The sequence below is a fragment of the Lissotriton vulgaris genome, chromosome 3_1 (assembly GCF_964263255.1).
Source record: "Lissotriton vulgaris chromosome 3_1, aLisVul1.2, whole genome shotgun sequence".
Lineage (NCBI taxonomy): Eukaryota > Metazoa > Chordata > Amphibia > Caudata > Salamandridae > Lissotriton > Lissotriton vulgaris.
The window spans coordinates 431,982,995-432,004,954 of record NC_141689.1 but is presented as its reverse complement, the minus strand read 5'-3'; the positions used below and the strand labels follow the sequence as shown (position 1 = coordinate 432,004,954).

General features: G+C 42.0%; 1 protein-coding gene across 1 annotated transcript in view; it reads right to left on the bottom strand.

Moving 5' to 3' along the window:
• Positions 1-21,960, bottom strand: part of MAP3K1 (mitogen-activated protein kinase kinase kinase 1) — a 493,522-nt gene that overhangs the window by 200,097 nt on the left and 271,465 nt on the right. Inside the window, exons 7-9 of the mRNA XM_086960650.1 lie at positions 11,365-11,486; positions 3,468-3,549; positions 279-453 (exon numbers count right to left, since the gene is read on the bottom strand). Coding sequence (XP_086816776.1) covers positions 279-453; positions 3,468-3,549; positions 11,365-11,486 — 379 coding nt within the window. The remainder of the gene's footprint in view (positions 1-278; positions 454-3,467; positions 3,550-11,364; positions 11,487-21,960) is intronic.

The window sequence follows — 21,960 nt, the reverse complement described above, 5'->3', positions numbered from 1 at the left end:
AGTCCCACCACTGAGCCCAACCCCCTTGTTTCAGAGCAGAAGATATATGAAAGCATATTAGTCCCTCGAATCGGATTTGGACCTGGTAAGTCTGTCTTGCAAGCTACACCTCATTACGGGGACAAAATATTTGTGATAACCAAACTAAATTCTAGCTGCACATAAATCAGGCCACAGTGTTTAGCACTAAGTGGAGGAAACAGCAAAAAAAAATATCCAATTACCACACAAACTGTATCGAAAGTAGTAATAGTACTCTTCTCTGTGCTTCAAATTACCTGAATCCAAGGCTCAGCCAAATCCTTATATGCAGGAGGGATCTGTTGAACCCCAAAGTTAGTTAGATTGAAGTTACTATCAAGTGATCTTCTTGGTGAACCAGGTGGCTGGAGTGCTTGCTGTTGTGCAGAACGGACACTGGAAGGAGAACCCATAGGGCTAGGCAAATCATGACTGTCAAGAAAAAACACAGGAGCTATCAATTTTAACTTCAGAAGTGAAAATCTAGATTTGCAAATGATTCGCTTTTTTTTCCAGCATCAGAAACAGCTCCACATCGAGCTTTGAAAAGTAGACTAAGGTGAAAGACCTGAAATCTGCTCATACTTCCGAATATGATGTGGTTGTTTAGGTCTACGATAAAGTACTACCATTGTAAACTTCAATTCATAGGGCAATTACTCCCTCGACAGAAGGTCAAGAGTATTTGATTTTAATGCACATGTAAATTATTTCATATGTTCAGGACTTTCAATTTGCCTGCACAATAGGAAGAAAAACATCTGGGCATGCAATATCTACTATGATGTGCCTTAAAATCAACTTTGGTCTCTGCTAGATTTAGATTGCTATGAAAATAACAGTCAAGTACACATGCTTCTCCCTTATCATACTGTAATACACTGTTGAGTGCTCTCCAGAAACTCATAGCTAATCTTGCATCATGGAATTAACCACTTACTATTTTTGCTTTTGTAGAGTAACTGTTTTAAGTACAGCACTTCTTTTTGAGAAACTGTTCTACAAATATTAGGTTTCCCCCAGCCGAAAAGGGTGTGCCCAAATGAAGGTTGTTTCAAAACTCAATAATAAATAAAGACCTTCTGAAAAATGTGAACAAGGTCAACTAATGGGAGTTAAACAGAAAGTGGCCTCAATTGGTTCTCTTTCTTTTCAAGAATGTTTATATTTACAGAATACCTTGACACCCCATAAGAACTAATACTGATGGGGCAAGATTCCACAGGAGGGATGCCTGGATTTTTCAAAGACAAAATATGCCTCCAAAGTTTAAGAACCAGCAGTTTTGCTTAGTTGTTTTCTACAGTGACCTAGAGGATGCAGAAGAGGTTTACATAAAACCAAGTTACCAGTTACAGGTCCCACAAGAGAGATTATAAATAAAATAAAAACAGATAATGCATTAACATACGAACATATCATGACAAACTTTATATGTTACAAATGTGGAAACTGCGGGAATATAGATATAGAAACTAGTGTGAGATATAACCCACAAAGTGATGTAAAATAATGCAATTGACACAAATATGGTCATCATTGTATGCAACGTAGCAATGTAACAGACAATTTAGTTCCTTTTTGAATGCTCCATAGGAATATTATGTTCTTATGACCAGGTGGATGGTGTCCCAGACACTGGTGACACAGCTGGGTCAAAGACTCCTTACAGCATTTGAGTTTTTGAATGATAGTATTTTGTAAAGGAGAGTCTACGCTATGAACTACAGAAATAGCCAGTTTTTGAGCTCAATAGGATGGGGAGCTGGAGTTAAGAGCCTTGCGAGTATTGGTCAATGTTCGTAGAAATGACTTGCCTCGATAGGAAGCCATTTCACTGTGATGGATAGGATCAAGCTTTGTGCAAGTAATTAGCCTAGCAGATGCATGAAGAACCATCTCAGAGGGCCAGATTTAGGTATTTCCACCAGTGGGGAATTTTTATAGCCTTAACGGTAAAGTTTCACTTGATCGAAATAATTTTCAGGGATGAAAGGTGTACTACCTCAATGGGACCTGAGCTGGTGTTTGGACCCTTTAGAAAATGAAGAAAAGTAAGCTTGCAAGTTCATGGGTTTGATTAGGAAATAATTAATTAGTCTATTGAACTGATCTATCAGTCAACTGACCTTAGGCATGAAAGTCCAAGAACTTTAAGAATAACCGGGGCCTCAATAAGCCCAAAACTGCAAGCAACACCTATAAACAAAGTGCAAAAGTGACACATCAGGATAAACCTAATTGTCACTAACAAGTTGTTTTGACAAAAAATCCACACAGTCTTTCTATAAAAACAAATACCAAACAGTTAAGTTCACTATGGACTATGGATCACCGTAGTTAGGAAGACATGTTTGAATGACACTGCTGTATTTTAATCAACTGATTGCAATGCATATAACATTGGTTCATAACAATGAAAATTAAGACCATGGAAATTTGGAGGTAATCAGTGAAAAACTAACTGAACATTGAGTGAAACAGGCAATATAGAAGACCCATAAAATCACGTCAGAAGTCTAAATTCCGCATTTTTACACAATATTTCCCAAAATCTCCTAAGATAGTTGAAGGGCCTGAGAGCTTCTTCCCAGGCCAGATCTACAAAATAGCAAATTGTAATAATGACTCTCAGAGACTCCACAGAATATTATGTTGGAAGGTGCTGAGAGGAACACAGAGATGGAATTGCAATCTGGCTATTGCTCAATCTTACTATTAAAGAGGAGTGTGAGAATGAATACATATAGAATTATAAAAAGTTTACTTTTTGTTTTTCAAGGATACGTCATGATATTCCCTCTCAATATAGTTATATTGTTTTTGTTTTCTGCAGTTTTAAAACATGTTTCAAATTGCAGTTGGTTATGGTTAAATGCAGCTCCTTAGGCTATCAATATTTTAGTCTTATTCGTACATTTCAATGCTATGAGTAACTCTTAAGCCCATCTCACATTTAACAACAGGACTACTCATATAACCATTGATATATGATCAACATAGTGCGTTATAACGAGTTTGTTTGTGGGACAACTTTATTATGGTAGAGTAGATAGCAGATGAAAATATCTTCCCTTTGAAGTTGTGTTTACTGATCTTTGTCAGATAGTTGTGGTTGGGACTATTATTTGTTGAGACCTTTGGTTCACCATTTTAATAGTTTTCATGCTAGGGAAGTTTCATTTTAGTTTTTGTTATTTTATGACTTTTCATACTCCGGTTTAGATTTTTCAGCTTACTTCCTTGAACTATTATTTCAATTCTGATAAATATTAACAGGATTATGCAATGTATGCCCTTTATTGGCATTGCAAATACATCGAAGATCATCCTATTTTGGAGTAGCATTAAGGGCCGGAGTTTTATCTAACTTTTGGGATCCAAACAAGGTAGGTCTTGCTTCTATACGCAGTGCTGCAGAAATGCACATACAATGAGTTATGCACCTGTAAAAATCATGTGACCGCCATTTCGACCTACACAGAGGACAGATCAGAGGCTCTTTGTTTCTTCTACATTCCTCTGCCCCTACAAAAAAAACACAACAGTAAAAAAATTAACGCATGACGATTCTATGTAAACACATATTCAAGCAACTCTTTTAAAACTTCTTACACTAAACATTTTTATATTGGTTTTGTTTCCTTGATGCTATGCAGAGTTCCAAAATCAGGACATTAAAAGACACTCTTGCAGAGGTTTAAGCTCCGTTGCATACAGTGGTTAGTATAGTATGCTTATGTGTTGTGGCAGAAAAGGAGAAGCATCAGTACAGGCTGCTTTGGAAACATTTAAAGCATTTTGCAGTCAAGTGTTTCAAATATGAGGAGGGGAGAGTAATTTCCCTTATTTCAAGAAGGGTTACTCCACAGGGAAAAATAGTTAAGCAAAAGTACATTGTACAACAGGTGGGATGGTCATTAACCATCGCTCCTCAGCCAAACCAGCGCTTAGATCTCTCCACTGGCAACCGATAAAAGAACGGATACATTTCAAGTCCCTCTGTATCGCCCATAAAAATCTTCAAGGCAAAGGTCCTCCAATTTTCGCCAACCTTATCAGACCCTATAAAACGCCCAGAAACTCGCGGTCCAATGACCTCAATCTGGCAGAAGTTCCCAGAATTAGTAAGTCTCGCTCCGGAGGTCGCCTCTTTTCTTACAATGCATCAAAACTGTGGAACTATCTGCCTCTCTCCCTTCGTCAGGAACCCAACCTCCTTACTTTCCGCAAGAAACTAAAAACATGGCTTTTCCCGGAAACTATATAATTAAGATTACTCAAGAGCAATCTCAGACTTTCTGCCTTTCCATGATTCCAAGCGCTGGGATGCTCCCGGGTAGCCATGCGCTATAGAAGAACAATTTTCATTTCATTCATTTCATTTCAATGCACCAATCTATGACAGTATTCCTCTTTATGTGAATCGCAAATCTAAAAATTCGACTCCCGATCATAATAATCGTGGAGTAGGCAGCTTGAGCTGGTTAAGTAGTTTATTCACATGCATCATGCTCTCTTGTCATCTAGTTCTGGTTTCTAACACGGTCTCTTATTTTTCTACAAAGTTTCTGTATGGAATGACTCGCTACCACACTCTCAAAAACCCACAACGCCTTACTCACAGTCACCACCATAGATTAATTGTATTTTCCTCACCAGAATTATTCTGTCTGCGTACTTAAGGTTTATTTTTTTCTTATTGTGACAGTATCCAGCAGGTGCCACGGTAGGAAGCTCAGATATAATTTTACAGATTGTTAGAGGTAAGTAGTTTTTACCGTTTGCAGTATAGGTTGCTGTAACAAATGCAGTGCCCTCAACATTTAAAGCTGTTGGTAATAGAAAGGAGTAGCTGTAGCATTGAATAAAGTTGTTTGAACCACTTGTGATACAGTGCAAACCTGGCATATCACAACGCTAGTGTTTAAAAGTAGTGCTCAGTAGTGTTCATCTCCATCCTGATGGTAGTCCGTTGGCTCCGCTTGCCAGACTGCACCATCTTCAAAACCAGATTACAAAGCCATGACAACTAGAACCCTCTTATCTTGCAGACAAGCTCACCAGCTCTGATAATTTTTGGCACACCCACAGTCAGGACACCAATGTACTACAGATTCAGAAGTTAAAAAAACAATGTACTACAGATTCAGAAGTTAAAAAAAAAAAGCAGCACATTTTTTCTATCCATGCACCTGGGATCTGCCTCGTATCCATCGTGACTGCCCTAATGTTGCATCAATTTAGGAAAGAGTTGAAGGCTCAACTTTCTCAAGAACACTACATCACACTGGATTAATCATCCACAACCCAACTCCTGTTGCTACAAATCATGCTTTTAGGATTGTCCTGGACCCTGAACAGTGCTCTGTTGCCTTGTCGCCAGGCCTCCACCAGAGTAATACAATGTACATACATACATGTTTAAGTGTGCACTGATGTTTACATAGCCCATTTCCAAATGTCCACAAATGCAACAGTGCTCCTTTTGTAGGTTCCAAGTAAGCCTGGGTGTGCATATTAATGCTTGCTTCGCTATAGTCTGCCAAACCCAACTACATTTGACAATTAATTAAGCAATGCCCTATTTTGAGAAAGCTTTGCCATGATACACTTCAGAGAAAGCTACAAATTGCGGTTTAGTTTACTGACTGACTTCAGGCAAACAAATACATTACAGCACGAATGTGTAAGCCTTTTTCCATCACCCTTTGTGGATTTGCAAATAGACTCCAAAGGGGCACACATTGTCCTTAACTAAAACAATGAGATCCAACGAGGTAGTGGCAGAGTTCTTGGTGGTAGAAACCTTGCCAATCCCGTTACTAAAGGTATGCTGAAAATAAAGACTTGTCTGTTTTGAAGGTATGGGCAAATTCTGGCAAACAAACTAATGTTTATGGGTGCATCTGCTAACCCAACTGCTGAATTTTTACTCTTAAAATTATCTTACAGTTGCCTGCGATGGATTACCATGCTTTCAAAACATTTTGAAGCATAGCACTCTCTAATGGTATGACAGCTAGCTTCTTTCAGAATGTTCATAATCTTTTGAGGTAACCAGGTAAATACATTCACAGATTTTAGGATCACAATTGCTAGGTTGACCGATTGAGGGTTTGGGTGAAATTGCTGGTCCTCTTACTGGTTAAAGTGGCAAAATTGATAGAATGCAGCATGGCTCAAAGATTTCAAGTACTTTAGATTTCCATGCATGTCTTGCTAACATGGAAGCAATGAGAATCATGCTCAACGAAAGATCATACTAGAGATGGAAAGAGTATTAGGAGAGGGGGAAGCATAATCAAATCTCTCTGATCAATTTACCGAAAAGGCAGGCGTCTCAGACCGGAGTAGTGTATACCAGGAGAAGGAACCTTGCCATATTTTATATATGACTTTTAACACATCCATAGGTGGAGTGCCACACTTTTGGCAATAACTCAACACTGCCTCCTTTATCTTTCACTCATTTCACTCATCCTTGCTAAACAGATCTGTAACGCTGTTGCCCATTCCCAGTACATGTGCTGCTGTTAGATGTATCTGAGGACACAAAGCCAAATGAGCAGAATGTTGTGCTATTCTTAAAACAGGTGTTAGAGAGACCCCCCCCCCCTTTGCATCTGCAAGAAATGCATTATAGTGATACTGCCTGTCTGAATTAACACTGTTTTGATCCACTGGGAGGATGGCGAGAAATGGAAACACTTCTTTTAATTCCAAAGCCCTGATATGCTGTTGCTGCTCTTTAAGTGACGACTTACCAAGAAATATAACGTCTGACTTGTGAGATATCTGTATTTGCTATTTCTCAGACTACACTAGATCTTACCAAACCGTAGTCATCTGAGACCACTAATGTATAAAGGGGCAAGTTTGGAGAGGTGTCTTGGAAACTAAAACAAAGCATTAAGCCATCCCCCAACAACTTAATTATTTTGCTCACCATCAGAAACAGTGAGGTCTGGAAAGAGGAATCGCTGTCTGAAATGCCAATATCCTCTCGCCTGCCTGATAAGCTTTTAAAGTAACAGAATTGGGTACAGCAATCAAAATGTTTATCAGTTGTAGCTGTACAAACAACTTCCTAGCATTGACGTTAAGTCCCTGTCTGTGCAGCAACATCACCGTATGCTCAATCTTCCACCTAACATCTAGGGTAATGTGTACTGACTAATTGCTTAGGGAGAGAGAAACCTCTTTCTAGAGTTCTTCTTGCCCTAGAACGTCAACAAAAAATTGCTCCAATCATACTGCTGAGATTGAGGAAACGACTAGGGACTTTGCCCGCTTGGAGCCATTCATGTCACCAATAGTGTTGCTGTGTCCTTAATACTGGGTGTCTGCCCCACAGCCACCTATATTAATTTCACAGTTAATAAAGAGCATGCATAGAATATCGATTTTTTCAAACAATCTCTACTTGTGGTCCAAAAAGATGATCTCAATTGAACGGCATATATTGTAGGTACTGCTGAACCTCAGGTCCAAATTTAGACACTTGCAACCAAAAGAGTCATAATGGACATACCAGATCTCGTGAACTGGTGATCTGTAGTTTGGAACATTTCCAATAGCCACTTTTTGGCCTGCGTTTATTTACTCACTGTCCTTATTAGGTTATGGACTATCACCTGCGCCCAATCTAAGAGACATTTTTTGCCTACATGTTTCACCACTGAATCAGGGAGCACATCTCTTATTATGCAAAAAATAAATAACATTATGGAGCTGCCCTGCATTACATTCTGCTGTCAAGGTGATAGCCCACTTATTCACTGTTGTGATAAAATTATGGTTTTGTTGTCAGCAAGAGTTATGACAGTGCTACAAAGGTTCTTAATCTTAAATTGAGACCACAAAAACGGGGTTTCTGATTATACTGAACACCAGTTCGCACAACGAAATTAGGCTTGACCTTTGTGGGGCCGGTTGTACTTTGTGCGGCCATATCATATGGTCCTGCAACAAAATGAAAAATGTTTAGTCATGTACTCGACAGAACTCAGTTGCTGGGTGTTTTAGGGCTAGCCTTTCTATTTTGCCTATTGTCATCTACACTGAATCTTAAACCCTACTGGTAAATAACAATGTTGGCTATACATGCCTTCATAGTGGCTGGAAACCGGATTCTGAATAATTGGAATACAAAACACTCAATTGATAGAAGACTGGCTTGAAAACTTTTATTATCAGACATGAATGAATAATGTATTTATGCTGTACTGATAATGGTATGTTTGACAAAATATGGAGCAATTTCTACAAATTACTTTCACATTTAAATCTTACATTTTATGCTACCATCTCTATCTTTGTCCTCCTTGTGTAGAGTCCCCTATTTGAGGGTGATCTTGTCACAAATGTTGATCATCTCTCTTTAAGGTCCTTGGAACTTTGGAGTGAACGTTCCTTTTGAAGTTGATCCTCTTTTCAGAGTCAATGTTTTAATGTTTCCTCATCAGAGGTTTGTTTGGCACAGGTTTGTCCTTAATTCTAGAGGCAGTCCTGGCCCTTTATGCAGTGTGTGGGAAAAGGAATTTTGGTCTCCAAGAAACAGTAGCATTAGGCTCATTGGCCGGGACTAGGAACTGCTGATTATCCTTTTCAACCATGTTGATTATCCCAGTTGGACTATAGCTTCCAATGGTCACCCTTAAAACTCTTCATAAGCATTCATGACCTCTCTGTGTAATAGATCTAGTACGATTCTCAATGATGCCGAACTGGCTTTTTGGATCAAAAGTGAAGACTTTCCAAACACTTAGATCTGTTGTCCGTCAGTCATGCACAGCACCTTTTTATATATATTTGAGAAGAGTAACATGCATAATGGGCCTTGATAAATGGTAACATGATCAGTGAGTATTGAGTGGTGTATTAAGTGTGCTCACTTAGCATAACTGCATTAGGTTCCCTCAGACCACAAAATAAAATGGAGTCTTCTTGCTTAATTATATAAAAGTGGATAGATTGTTTTGGTGGGCAAAATTGCCCAATCCGTTTCTTTAACTAAAGGGAAATTTAATATGTTGTTCCCTCACGTTTCTGGTGACTGCTGCTGCAAAGTAAGGCTTGTTTGCAAGTCAACCTTGTAACAGACTTCTGTACTGTGCTAACGGAGTTCAAAAAGCACCAAGAATTGATGTTTGCATTTATGTAATGCTTGAAAGCATAGTTGTCTGCTTGGTATTACAAACAAGGGGTTCTGAATGCTTAGGCACTCACCTGCTCCACGGAAATACTAGAAAGAGAAAAATATATACACTATTCCGAGTTCGGGAGGCGATACAGACCGGTTGCTATAAGGCATACTGTATAGATGGGATCAATAACTAAATACAATCTGGTCTACAGGTCAGGGAAGTGCACGACTCGACAAACTAAATTGCAGTATGATGCTGAAAGGCAAATAGTGAGTTTTAGACTAGCTCATTAGGGACATGTAGACAGGAAGTTGGCGTGTGACAGACACATTCTGTGGGCCTTTGGTAATGTAGGATTGGGCACGTCCGCTCTAATTTTAAAACGTGTTTATGCTTTAAAAGAAGGGATATCGTTTGGAATGGTTTATAATCTGTTAGTAAGGAATGAACACTCAGCAGTTCGCCATTGATTCAAGCGAGCACTTCAGCCCAGACAATGGTCCAGAGTTAATGATTCAAGGCACTGTCACACCAACAATAAACAATTGTTTGGAGAAATTATATTAATCTTTTGAAACATTTTCAATATCTGTGATGCTTGTAAGCGACCAACTGTTTACATGCTTTATTCTATGATCTTTGTCCAATGTAATTGTGATGTACACCATTAAATAGGCTATATCAGGAGCCACTCTGTTCCCACTGATAACAATATAAAGTCATTCTGTAGTATAAATAATTGTATTTCATGCCGTTCTAAAAGAAATATTTTAAAAGCCAGCCTAATTTTTCTTGACCATATGCTGAATCGGGGTTAAAAATACAACAATTTCGGACCCAACCACTAGATGGCAGAATAATGCACAGCATGTGAATCCAGAAAAGATTCAGGCTTCAAAACTGACAAACTGTGTGATAATTTCTCCAAAACAATATAAATTAGCATATTAAATGAAGCCTTTGAATGTTAGTTGCTTGGTATACATTGTGATCTTTCCTAAGAGATTATCTACCAATATCAATATTTTATTTCTGATTTAAGTTATCCCAAAACAAATGGGAGTACATTCAAGTAAGTGAGTAGTATCTCCTTATTTCCTGAGAACTGACAATGTAAACTAACAGCAGTAGATGCCTCTTCTGTGATCATCAAAACCAAATCAGAACTGTTTAATCATAGGTGCTCATTTGTTTAAGACACTTACATTTAAACATAGCTAACAGCTTAAAAGATAGTACTGTAGAAATCTAACAACTGTACCAGGGGATTAAGAGTAGGGGCATGCAGTGGCTTGCCCTGTTCAGATAGCTGGACGATTCTGAGAAGGAACTTGCAGGGGAGCATGCCAAGATACTAACGCCGAAGAAGCAGCGATGAAGACATTACAGTATCAGTGCCATGGTGACTTCGGAGATGGTAAGAGCTCTAATAGCACATAAGGTGGCCCAGTGGTTGCACACATGATATAAAAATGTAATGATCCTGTATGTAAAAGATTAAAATCCCAACCATTTGACTCACTCTTTCAAACTCCACTTACAAGTTTAAAACGGTAACGCAAGCTGAACCATAACATAGGCAAGGCCTGAGACATCTGAAAGCAACTAATGTAAGGGTAAGAAATGAAACTAACTGGACATAGCTAGATTTAAATATATTAGAAAATCCTTATCATCGCTAGAAATATAAAACAGCTGGAGGAATTTGTACATACAACCACTCCTGCCAGATAGCACGAAGCTGGAAAGAAAAAGGTGGTCAAGAGTGTTCATATTAGTTTCAGTAGACCTAAAAAGCCTGAAAAGGCCACCAGATCTGCTTGATGGAGGCTTGTTTTGTTATTTGGTTGAATACATCAGACCACTCGTTTTCTCAACTCTTGGCTAACATGGCATTACCCAATTACACTGAATGGCAAGACCTGTTTAGGATTACAGGGAAACAACACACATCTGAAGCAAGTAACAAATGGTAACAAGGGGCAAGAAAAATACTAAAAAGCTATTTGTTTTAACAAGATCAAATACGAGCATCTCTAACGTCTAAGCAATCGTCCATTACTATAAACAAAGACCTACAGTTTTTACATAAGAATACATTTACGACTTTGTTGTATTGTAGAATGGCAGTAGTTTCAAAATTTGAATGTGAATGTTCATTATGACGCAGTAACAAATTATGAAATACACGTACAGATGGACATGCAGTGATGGTGCAACTTGTTCCGACACCCTTCTTCACATATAGTTAGGCTCTCCTCATCCAGCATGCCCAGCAAACAAATTGGACACATTTGTTCTTCTTCATCTTTCACGCTATAAAAATTTGGAGACGAAAAAGATTTAATACAACTAATTCAAAATATGCCTTTTACAAACAATTATCCTGTGGCAAAGTCCATCACTGTTACGGAGTAATTTCTTACTGGATCGAAAAAATCTGAACAAAACAATATTCCACATAAAGAGAATCTCAAACATGCATATTTCAACCAAACAAATCTCGACAGAAGCCTTTTTTCCTTGTAACCCCAAAACTAGAACCAGGTTTGGAAGAATAATCTCATTTCACTGTAAATATAGTAAAAAAATATATATATTTAAAAAAACACATTTAACCATATGCAAGAAATGGTCAATAAATCCACCAATAATTGATAATGTAGTAAGTATGTAGTTATCAATCCTGAAATATGTGCTTGCTATTGGTCATCGATGTATATTTTTTTAGCTGTCCATTTGTTTGTTTAAATACGTTTTATTAGGATTTTCAATCATCCTACAGTATCATTTGCGTATAAAAGCACAACCTGGTAATAAACTTCATACACAGTAGTACAGTATGCATTCTGCAATATATTAAACTATGGGACATAACTATATACAGATAATGGTACACTTGTCAGGTACAGTTGATGTAAGGCTTAGAGGTTGCAAGCCAAGTCTGTCTAACTGGCCAAACAGTAACAATCAAAGAAAAAGAAACAAAGCATTACAAAAAATCCGAACCATCCACAGGAATTCCAACTTTATAATGAGAATACATTTGGGGTATGCCCTTATTACTGGTCTCCCAAAGGACGTTTCCTTGAAAGAGGGATGCTGAATACAGATAAGAGGATTTGTGAGCAGCAGTGGGATTGCAACTTATATTTAATAGGTCGAGCTGGCGTCGACTGCGCACATGCGCTGTCGAGCTGGCGTCGACTGCGCACATGCGCTGTCAAGCTCGCAAAATGTATTGATATAGGGGGGTTCAGTATATGGGCTTTAAGCCCCGCCCCCCTTTCCCATTCGCTGGCGTCACCGTTGATGCTAAACGGTGGCCAGCCATTGGGAAAGAGGTGTTCATGACGTACAGATTTCTCTTTTACAGATGGCCCACTTGGATGGGCTTGTCTGACTTTCTTCTGCCGCAAAAGGTTTCTAATCTTTATGGGGCCGGCCAGAGCGCAGAGATGGACGAGAGACGCTCACAGCGAGGCATTGCTGAACTGAAAATGCATGACTCGTTCTGTTGTCAACAACGGCATGGAGCAATAGTCCTTCCAGGACCTACGAGCGCTGTAGACAACGCTCCACGAAGAATCGAGGGTCACCATCGTCATTCCAGTGGAGTTTTGCTCCTCAAGTGATTGCCTCCCCTTGAAAATCACATGTCCTCTATCTATTGCATCGGCATAGAAAACTAACCGATGGAAATCTGACGCCCGTCTTGGCATGGCAGGGGTGAAGCGTGTACTACCGCTTAAGTTGGGTCCATTAACTTTTGGGTTTAGAATTTAGGGGTTCCAGGGGTAAAAGTGTTAACTCTAGGTACACAGAGTAGTTGTTGGATAATATGTGACCGTATACTGCGTTTCTACTAGTATCAAAGCATTAAATATGTACTGAAGTACCTGTTTTAATAAGTTAATAAAAATGGTCAAACAGTTACTAATAAAAAGTGCTTTCAATGAAGGGAGCAATAAATCACACGTATTCTGCGCTCCCTACAGTGCCTGGCGGAGCAGCCCCCGCCCATCCCGCACCGACCCAACTCGCCCCATAGGCCAAAGCCTGCCCTCCCTGCTCTCCCCATCTGAGAAATTCCCTTCCTCGGACAGCCCCCTCCCTCCTCTCACCCAGTGACCAAACCAAACGCTGCCTTTTCCCTAGGCGCCCAATCCAGTGCCCCCTCCCCCCCACCGCTCCTGCTTGCACTCCCCTTCTCCCTCACATCCCAGTCGCGCTGGGACCTTGCCAGACCCGCGCCGCTAACAAATACCCGCTCCCCTAGCAATCTTTCAACAAGGGGGAGGAGGGGGGTGGGGGAGCAACCCTTCTGTCCAAGGACACGCCTGTCCAATGATGCCCCGCACACTCCCAACCAAAACCAGTCTACAATCTTACAATCTACCAGGCCAGCAACCCTCCATCTCTGGCGACCAGCAGCAGCTCCCTGACTCCCTCAGAGCCCCCCCGCCGCCCAAATGGGTGCAACCTCCGACACCTATGCGTTCTTCTCCTCACTGCCAGACGGCCTTTAGCACATGCAGCTGGAGGACAAAAATATCATTGCAAGGATACTTCACAGATTTGTAAAAAAAAAATCTTTGAGACAGATCCAGTCCTCCGACATTCCACTCCCTCCGCTTTCTCCTGCCCCCTCCCCCTCGTTTAATCCTTGCATAATTATGAGTTTGTTTACCCAGTGTTGTGTTGTTACACTTGAACTTTTGATAGTAGAATGGCACGACTCAATACTTTCGGAAGTGTTATATGGATAAAATTAATGTTTATTCTGCTAAAATGAGTGGGACTCGTTATCCTCCATGACCGGCCGAGAAGGCCCACCAAGGTCCCTGAGAAGGCTCACAGCAAGGCTGTGCAGCTGCTAACGCACTACTTCATGGCCAACATCCTGTGCTGGTCCAAAACAAAATGTATGTGTCCTTGTGTAACTTGTAACTGGTGCTCATGTAAAGCACTCCAATACCTTTGGGTCGAGTTTGATCTACATAAATCTGCAAAAACAAATAAAGGGCACCAGATAGGCGGCTGAATCTCTTGTGGGTAAACCAGAGAGACCACAGCTTCCCGGGCTAAATGTCCTTCGCGTTCAGCAGGAGAGAGAGTGGCTGCTGCTTGAACTCGTTGCAGTGCTTACCTTAAATGCCCTAAGTGGCAAGGGTTTACCAAGACCTGGGTCCGGTGTTCACCATGCCACTGGAACCAAGCTACAACCAACTAACGAGGCACTGGAACCAAGCTACAACCTTCACAGGTTCCCTCTGTTCGGACCCTAGGCATCAAGGTCAGCCATGATCTGTCTATGCATGCCCAAGTCAGCTCCGTAGTATCGTCTTGCTTTCTGTCCCTCCGCCTCATTCGGAAGATTTCTCTGTATTTCTCTGCGGACGCCCTCAAAACCATAGTCATGGCTCTCATCACTTCCCGCCTTGACTATGGGAATGGCTTGTACGTGAGCATTCCCGCATATGAAACCCGCCGTCTTCAGGCCATTCAAAACCAGGCTGCCCATCTCATTCTTCGTCTTCCCAAATCTTCCCACATCACCCCTGCACTCAAGTCCCTTCATTGGCTTCCTGTGCACCTTAGATCTTTTTTTAAATTGGCCTGTCTGGCCTTTCGGGCTCACACCCACTCAGCTCCCCTCTTTATCGGATTTCTCATCACTCCTCATGCCCCCAGCCGCACTCTCCGCTCCTCCTCTCTTTCTCTTCTGCACGTTCCCCGCTTCCGTAAATCCAGAACGGGAGGCATCCACTTTTCGGTGCTGGCCCCCCGGTTCTAGAATAGTCCTCCTCTTTCCATCGGTTCCATCCCCATCTATACTCATTTCCGTAAAGCTCTCAAAACTTTCCTGTTCTCCCAGGCATTTTCCGGCTAATCTCCCCGAGTCCCCTCTGTGAGTCTGGTCAAACCCCTAGCGCCAGGAAGCAGATTGGCCGCAGTGCGCTCAATCAAGTTCTTTTTTCATTTGATTTCATTTCACGAACCAGGCGAAACCGGTCTTGGGTTGTTAGTGTTCCGGTTCAGGAAGGACCTGGCCTGGCAGTTTGGGCTGGACTGTTCTCAATGGAGCAAGATCAAGGCTGTTTTTGCATATGGCAGGGTCTGAACTGCGGTGGTGTGGCCGGCAAAAGAACAATGTGTTGGTATGATACCCCTAGCGATTGCCAGTGGTTAGGCTTACTTTTGTGTGTGTGGTGTCCTTAACTTGCCAGCTGCTGAAATCATACCCAGTTTTGTGACCAACAAAAGATGTAAGGATGAGTCTGCCTAGTGGGGTTTGCATCTATTCCTGTGAGTGTTACCCCATTTTATTTTCACCTCCTTGTAATTGCTGCTTAGAGTGACCAGACGTCCCAGTTCTCCCCGGACGGTCCCTGTTTTTGGAGAAGTGTCCCAACACTTTTCTCCAAATTGAATAAACGTCCCAGTTTTTGGATAGTGGCCTAGTTGAGCACAGAAATGTCCTGGGTTTTGTTTGAGTAGTGGGAAGGGAAATTATTTAAAGAGACATTTTCTCTCAGGATTTCCCTTCTCTTTCTACAAGCAGCAAGAATGTCATTGTGCCAGCCATTACAGTGTTTCCAAACAGCCAGCACAACCCTGCTCTGTTCACTGAAGTCTGAGGTCACCGCCTGCACCAAGATCCATCCAGCCACCAGTGTGACCTTGCTTTGCCCTTTAAAGCGAGCATGTGGACTGCAGCAGAATTAAGCAGCAGCCAGAAGCACAAGCATTTGCAATGCAATAGGTCTTTCATTTACGCAAGTTTAAGCTATTGGCATTGTAAATGATAATGCCTTTTATTTATGTTTTGAAAACAAAAATAAAAGGCATTGTTATTTGCAATCTCAATAGCTCAAACTCCCGTAAATGTGAGACCTATTGAATTGCAAATGCTTGTTTGGAGTAGAGAAGGGGTCAGATAGTCATAAAACTTTTATGCTAGCCTAGTGGATGGGGACATGAGTCGCTATGGTGGTCTGGTGGTTGTCTGTGTTGGAGACTTCAGTAAAATCATGTAGCATTGTTAGGTCGAGTATATCACTAGAAGTCGCTTGAGATGGTCTTTTTTTCCCATAGCAAGATCTTCACAGGCCAATGACAGAACAGAAGTGGGTCAGAAAACTTCACCTTCAGATCAATCAGAGAGTCCTCACACCAGGCCACAACCTTTGACAGTGCCCAGAATAGGTTGACTTTGTATACGGATGATGAATGGTCAAGATGACATTTATCAAGTCTTCAGGAAAGTCAAAACCATTAGCTGGCTGCACTCAATCTCCATGCAGGGAGGTGTACATTCTGGAGAACCAACCCTGCCCTTTAGCTGCAAGTACTCTCAAACAGGAAGAACAACACAGATGACAGTTGGACAGACTCATCTGTGTGAAGTACAAGACCCCCCACCCTTTCACTGAACCCACCTCCCACCCCTCATACCCCCCCTCCCAGAGCCCAATCTGGGGCTTTCAGATTGATAGAAGCCCTGTCCTTCTTGACCTTATTCAGAACTAATGGTAGCAGCTGTTGAGGCAGAAAGCATCAAGCAGATCAGAGTCCATCAGGAGGTGAAAAGTATCTCCTATGTGCCCTGTTGCAGAAATTTCAAAGCACAAAATGTGCGACACTGAGCATTCTCAGTTTTAGAAAAGAGATCTACAGAAGGATTGCCCCAATGAGAGAAGACACCTTGAAACACCTCTGGGTGCAGACACCACGCCTGGTTGGCCAGATGATGACTGATGAGATTGTGCACCCTGGCTTTCAGGGAGCCAGTCAGGTGGCTGACCGTCTGAGAAATCCCTGGAAGACACACCCCTTTCACCAGTCATAGTGTTCGCTTGCACAGCACATGAGGCTCCATACTGTTCTGCTGGACCTGGAAAGGGTTGCTATGATCAAGGACAAGATGCACTGAGGGATAGCCGAATGGTGGGTTAACTCCAGCTGACTGATATAGTGTCACTTCTCCAATGGAGAACGAAGGGTTCTGAACTCAGAGTTGCCTCCTTGGCATGACCTGCCAAAGTCTGAACATAAACAGGAGGGCGCAGATAAGAAAGGGAGGGTGAAAAAAAGCAGCAGGATCCATTGTCTCAATGTCCAACCCACCATCGTGGACTCAGCGAAATCCCTTGGCATCACACTGGACTGCAATCTCGACATGCAGCAGCATATTAGCATAGCAACTAAAGGAGCCAACTTCCAAATCAACACGCTGAGAAAACTCAAACCCTTCCTTCCACCCAAGGACTTCCAAACTGTGGTACAAGCCTTAGTCATTCCTCGCATAGACTACGGAATTGTGGCTCTCAGCGGGCTCCCCCTGACAACAACGGCTCCCCTAAGAGCCTCCCTGAACGCGGCCGCGAGACTCATCACCGGCTCAAGAAAACACTCGCATATATCCCCTGACTTAAAAGCCCTGAACTGGCTGCCTATTGAAGCCAGAATTCAGTTGAAAATTGCCTGTATGACACACTCTGCCGTACACCACAAGGCACCCAACTACCTCTCTCATAAGCTGACCATATCAGGAGGCTCAAGATCCAACAGAAGCACAAACACTCTCCTCCTGAAACCACGGAGATTCCGGAAGGAAAAAACATACAAACGCTCCTTTTCTGGAATGGCACCTAGGATCTGGAATGCACTCCCGCCAGAAACCAGGCTTATCCCGTCCACCATACTCTTCAAGAAAGAGGTGAAGGCCATCCTTATGGCTAAATACACCTGAACACTATTGATACTGGATCAATGACAGAATTTGGCTCCCTCATTATCGGCTGTCTGAATACTTACCTTTGTACTCTAGGACTTGAGTGCCTCAATAACCTGCAATGCACCCACTACTGACTACTGCTCTGCCTTCAACATTGTGTTTATTCACCCTCTGGGGTTCTATAATCTTATCCGTTTAGACATTGTACTGTTTCCATATTATTGTTTCTTATTACTCTGTATACTCGTGTATGATTGATACCCTACCTTTTGCAACTCACGGTCTACGGAATCTCTTATTGATTTAGGAGGCTTGTTTATCCTACCTACTGTTTCTGTAAAGCGCTCTGATATCTGCAAAGATCTTGTTCGCGCTATATAAAACTTTAAATAAATAAATAAAATAAATTGTCTGATGTATTAGCATGGCAGACCGGTATGCAAAAATTTATTCTGACGCAAAGGGTAGCACATGGTCACTGGAAGAAGAAAGAGCGCAACTTGTTAGCACTAGCTGCAGGTGACGAGGAAAAGGATGATGGTGGCCACAGCCTCTACTCTCATGCCCTCTTGAGCCACAAAAAGGATGAGCCATGTCTTACACCAGCTCAAGCTTCTCCAACAATTAGCTCGGGAGCTACTGGTAGCTCTTCAGCTGTATCCAAGTAGTTCTGTATGCAGCCGGCACACTAAATCAGATGATTTTGCATGGTTGAATTAATATATGTATACCAGAATGGAAAAGTTATATTTGAGGCAAAAATACATGCATTTCTGTAAGTCATAACCAGCTTGGTGCCAGTAACATTGCGCCTATGGCTGGTATGTATTACCAATGCAGAGGCAATCCAAATGAATAAAGCATTTTCAACGTTACTGCTGGCAGTCCTGCCTGATGCCCTGGTGTGATCTCTTCTGGTAATCTTGCATTGCCCGGCCAGTAATGTAATCACACCTGATGTGGTCACTATTACAATCCTAATACTACTAGTAGCTCAGTATGGTTTTTACTGAACTAAAGTAGCTTGCAGTAAAGGAAAGGTGGAAGACCCCTGCCCTAGCTGATATGTCCGTTTCTGGAAGTAAGCAAAGCCCAGGGAATATCCTTAGAATTTTCAATACTGTTGGCAAAACTGGAAGGCCACAAAGAGCCTTGGTATGGGCCCACTCCTTAGGAAACTTGCTATCTTTTAATGGCTCCAATGCTGAGTCTACCTTGTTCCCAAAACATCTTGGAAATATTGAATGGCCTATCATAAAAGAAACTCCAGCACGTCCCCCAAAAAGCCCATAAAGCACATCCAAAGTGATGCCAAATAACCATGCTTGTGCCGACAGCAAATTATGTGGTATCTTGCCCTGCTCGTAAAATGTATCTGGCAGCATCTTGTTCATCTTGGTGTCTGTGTAAAGGAATTGTGAAACATCTCAGGGAGAGTAGGCAAGATCTTGATCACCTTGTTCCAAAAAGCTGTATAGCCTCCTAACAACTGGTAGAGAGGGACCTTGGAGCCAAACTGGAGAAGAAAACTCTCTTGCCAATGTGCTTGGACTCCCACTTAGGTTGATCAGTCGGAAAAGCATTTGAATTCAACTAGCTGGCTAATGCCTGAATCACATGGATTAGCAGCAGATGAGTCTAAAAGACTGGGGCCGCAGGAGCCACCTGTGGCACCTTATTAGTGGTGTCAGAAGCAGCTTCAACTAAGCTGCTACCAAAGGCTGTCAAGGCTTTGTTGAATGGCAGCAAGGCCTCCCCAGTCGAAAAGTCAGACTGCAAGATTTCTGTAAGCAGATTTGTTTTGGGCTTCACAGTAGGTAATTGCAGTGGCAACACCTCTGTAGCTGTGCGGGCTGCTGCCAAAAAAGAAGTACTTTCTTCAGTAGGGGACAAAATGGGCATCTAATTCAGCAATTCCCAGGGTGGTATCAAGGACACCAGCATTTTGGAGGTTCAAATACACATCAGCATTTGTATAGTTAGGAGGCAGTAAGATGTCCACCTCCTCGTCAAGTGGAGCATTCTGGAGGCCCTTAACTGCAGCCAAATTCTAACCAAAAATGTCCTCTAGCCACTGGTAGCAGTGGGGTAGACGTAAAGGCAAAGCTGAAAAATATTCCAACACCAAGTGCTGTGACCAGTGAAACATCTGCTGAGATTTAGTCGAACAGACTTTAGAAAAGGCGTGCAGTCCTAGCCAGGCGTCAAATTGGGTCTAGAAAGATTAATGGGGCCAAAAGACCAAATAAGAGACCTGAAATTGTCTGAAAAAGAGGCATCATAATCTCCCTGGAGGACTTGACCTGCTGAGGAGTCGATCACCAGGGGAATCCGAGGAACATCAACTCCATCTGGGGAACGGGATCGGAGTCTGATTGCTTACTGGGAGTCAAGCCTATGGGGGCCAACTATAGGGCTCTCCATGGAACAGGAGCATATTTGTGCAGTAATTTGTCTTTCAACTCTGCCTTGGACTTACCCAAGGATGGAAATGTAGACTGGGGCCAGAACCGGCACTGAAAGCGAGCCAAAGACTTGGTGGACAATCAGCATGGTTTCTTGAGCTCTGTGATATACAGCTTCACTTCTTGCTCCAGAAAGACCTTTGGATGAACCAGGAAGCATTTGAATTACTATAAATTAAGCCTGTATCCGATGCACCAGAAGCAAATGTTGTACTTGCCCATTATAGAGTAGAGCTTCCAGCAGGTGTGGCACGGTTTGAAACCTGTGGGCTTCCGGGGAGACATTTCCCTAAACCACTGTCACATTAAAAACAGTTAGGGGTCAGTTAGCCACTTTCTAACGTTTGGGAGTGGAGCTCCAAACTTGTGTTGAAGGGGTTGGAAGAAAAGAAATGGATGTCGATGCACAGGGTTAGCAGCTCAACTAGGCTCTGAATCTTCACTTCTGAAATCCGATGGCACCATCTACTGGTGTGCAGGAGCAATTGTTGGAAAACATACCAGATCCAGGCTGGAGAAAAAATTCTAACGCTTAGGATACTTTGGTGAGTAGTATCCCTAAGAAAATACAGCATGTGCAATAATGCAACCAAGACATCATGTCATTCTCTGAATCTCATATAACACAATTATTGTAATGTGTTCTTGACCTCTCAGTGATAGTTCACATAAATGCAGGATTTATATAGGTAAAATATCCAACCAACCACTTTCAGGAACGGAATGACCAAGTATTCACGATGAGCCTAGTTTATCTTTAGCAACACAATTTTGTAGTAGAGTATGTAATGTATCATGTTTTGCCTTTTCAGTTTGAAAACCAATAAAAACTATTTTTAAATACACTTTAATGAATCGAATCAGGGGCTCAAACTAACCAAAAGTTCACCTTGGAATACCCATATGACATTTCAAATTGTAATGTTATCCAAGAGGCATAAAAAGTTTTCAGTGGTATCCAGTTACTTCAGTAAGTAATGTACCCAAAGTATGACGGGACACGTCATCTCAGAGATCCTAGTAAAAAGAATTAGCCAACAGAAATCATCAAAATGGACGCTAGACGTCCAATTCGCACGAAAGTGATGGTGGTAATTACTGCTTAGGGATGGTTGCATCAGCACAATGTTTGTGTTAAACTCATGAAAACACTCTTTGCCAGCCCAGTTTTCGAATGGATACCCTGAGAGAAGGGTTCTCCGCTTGCTCTATTGACTCTTTGAAAATACCGGGGCCACCAGAGACTTATGGGTACACATACCTTTGCACTAGAAAGCGCTAAAGTGGTGAGAGGAGGAGGAGCCTGACACCCAACGCGCTTGAAAGCTTCCCGCTGTGCTGGACAATAATGGGGCCACCAGAGACTCCAGGGCCCACATACCTTCAGTGGCAGATCCTCTGACAAGACGGAGAAGCGCCGCCCCACTGCTCACTGAATGAGCAATTAAAAGTGGAAAAATAAATTCAGTTATTATAATTGTATTTAAACATACTGGCTGTGTTTGGGGCAGGGCGGGCTGGGCTGTTTAGAGGCTGGGGGAGGAGTGGTGGCACCCTCCTAAGTGTGCCTGAATATTTGGCTGGC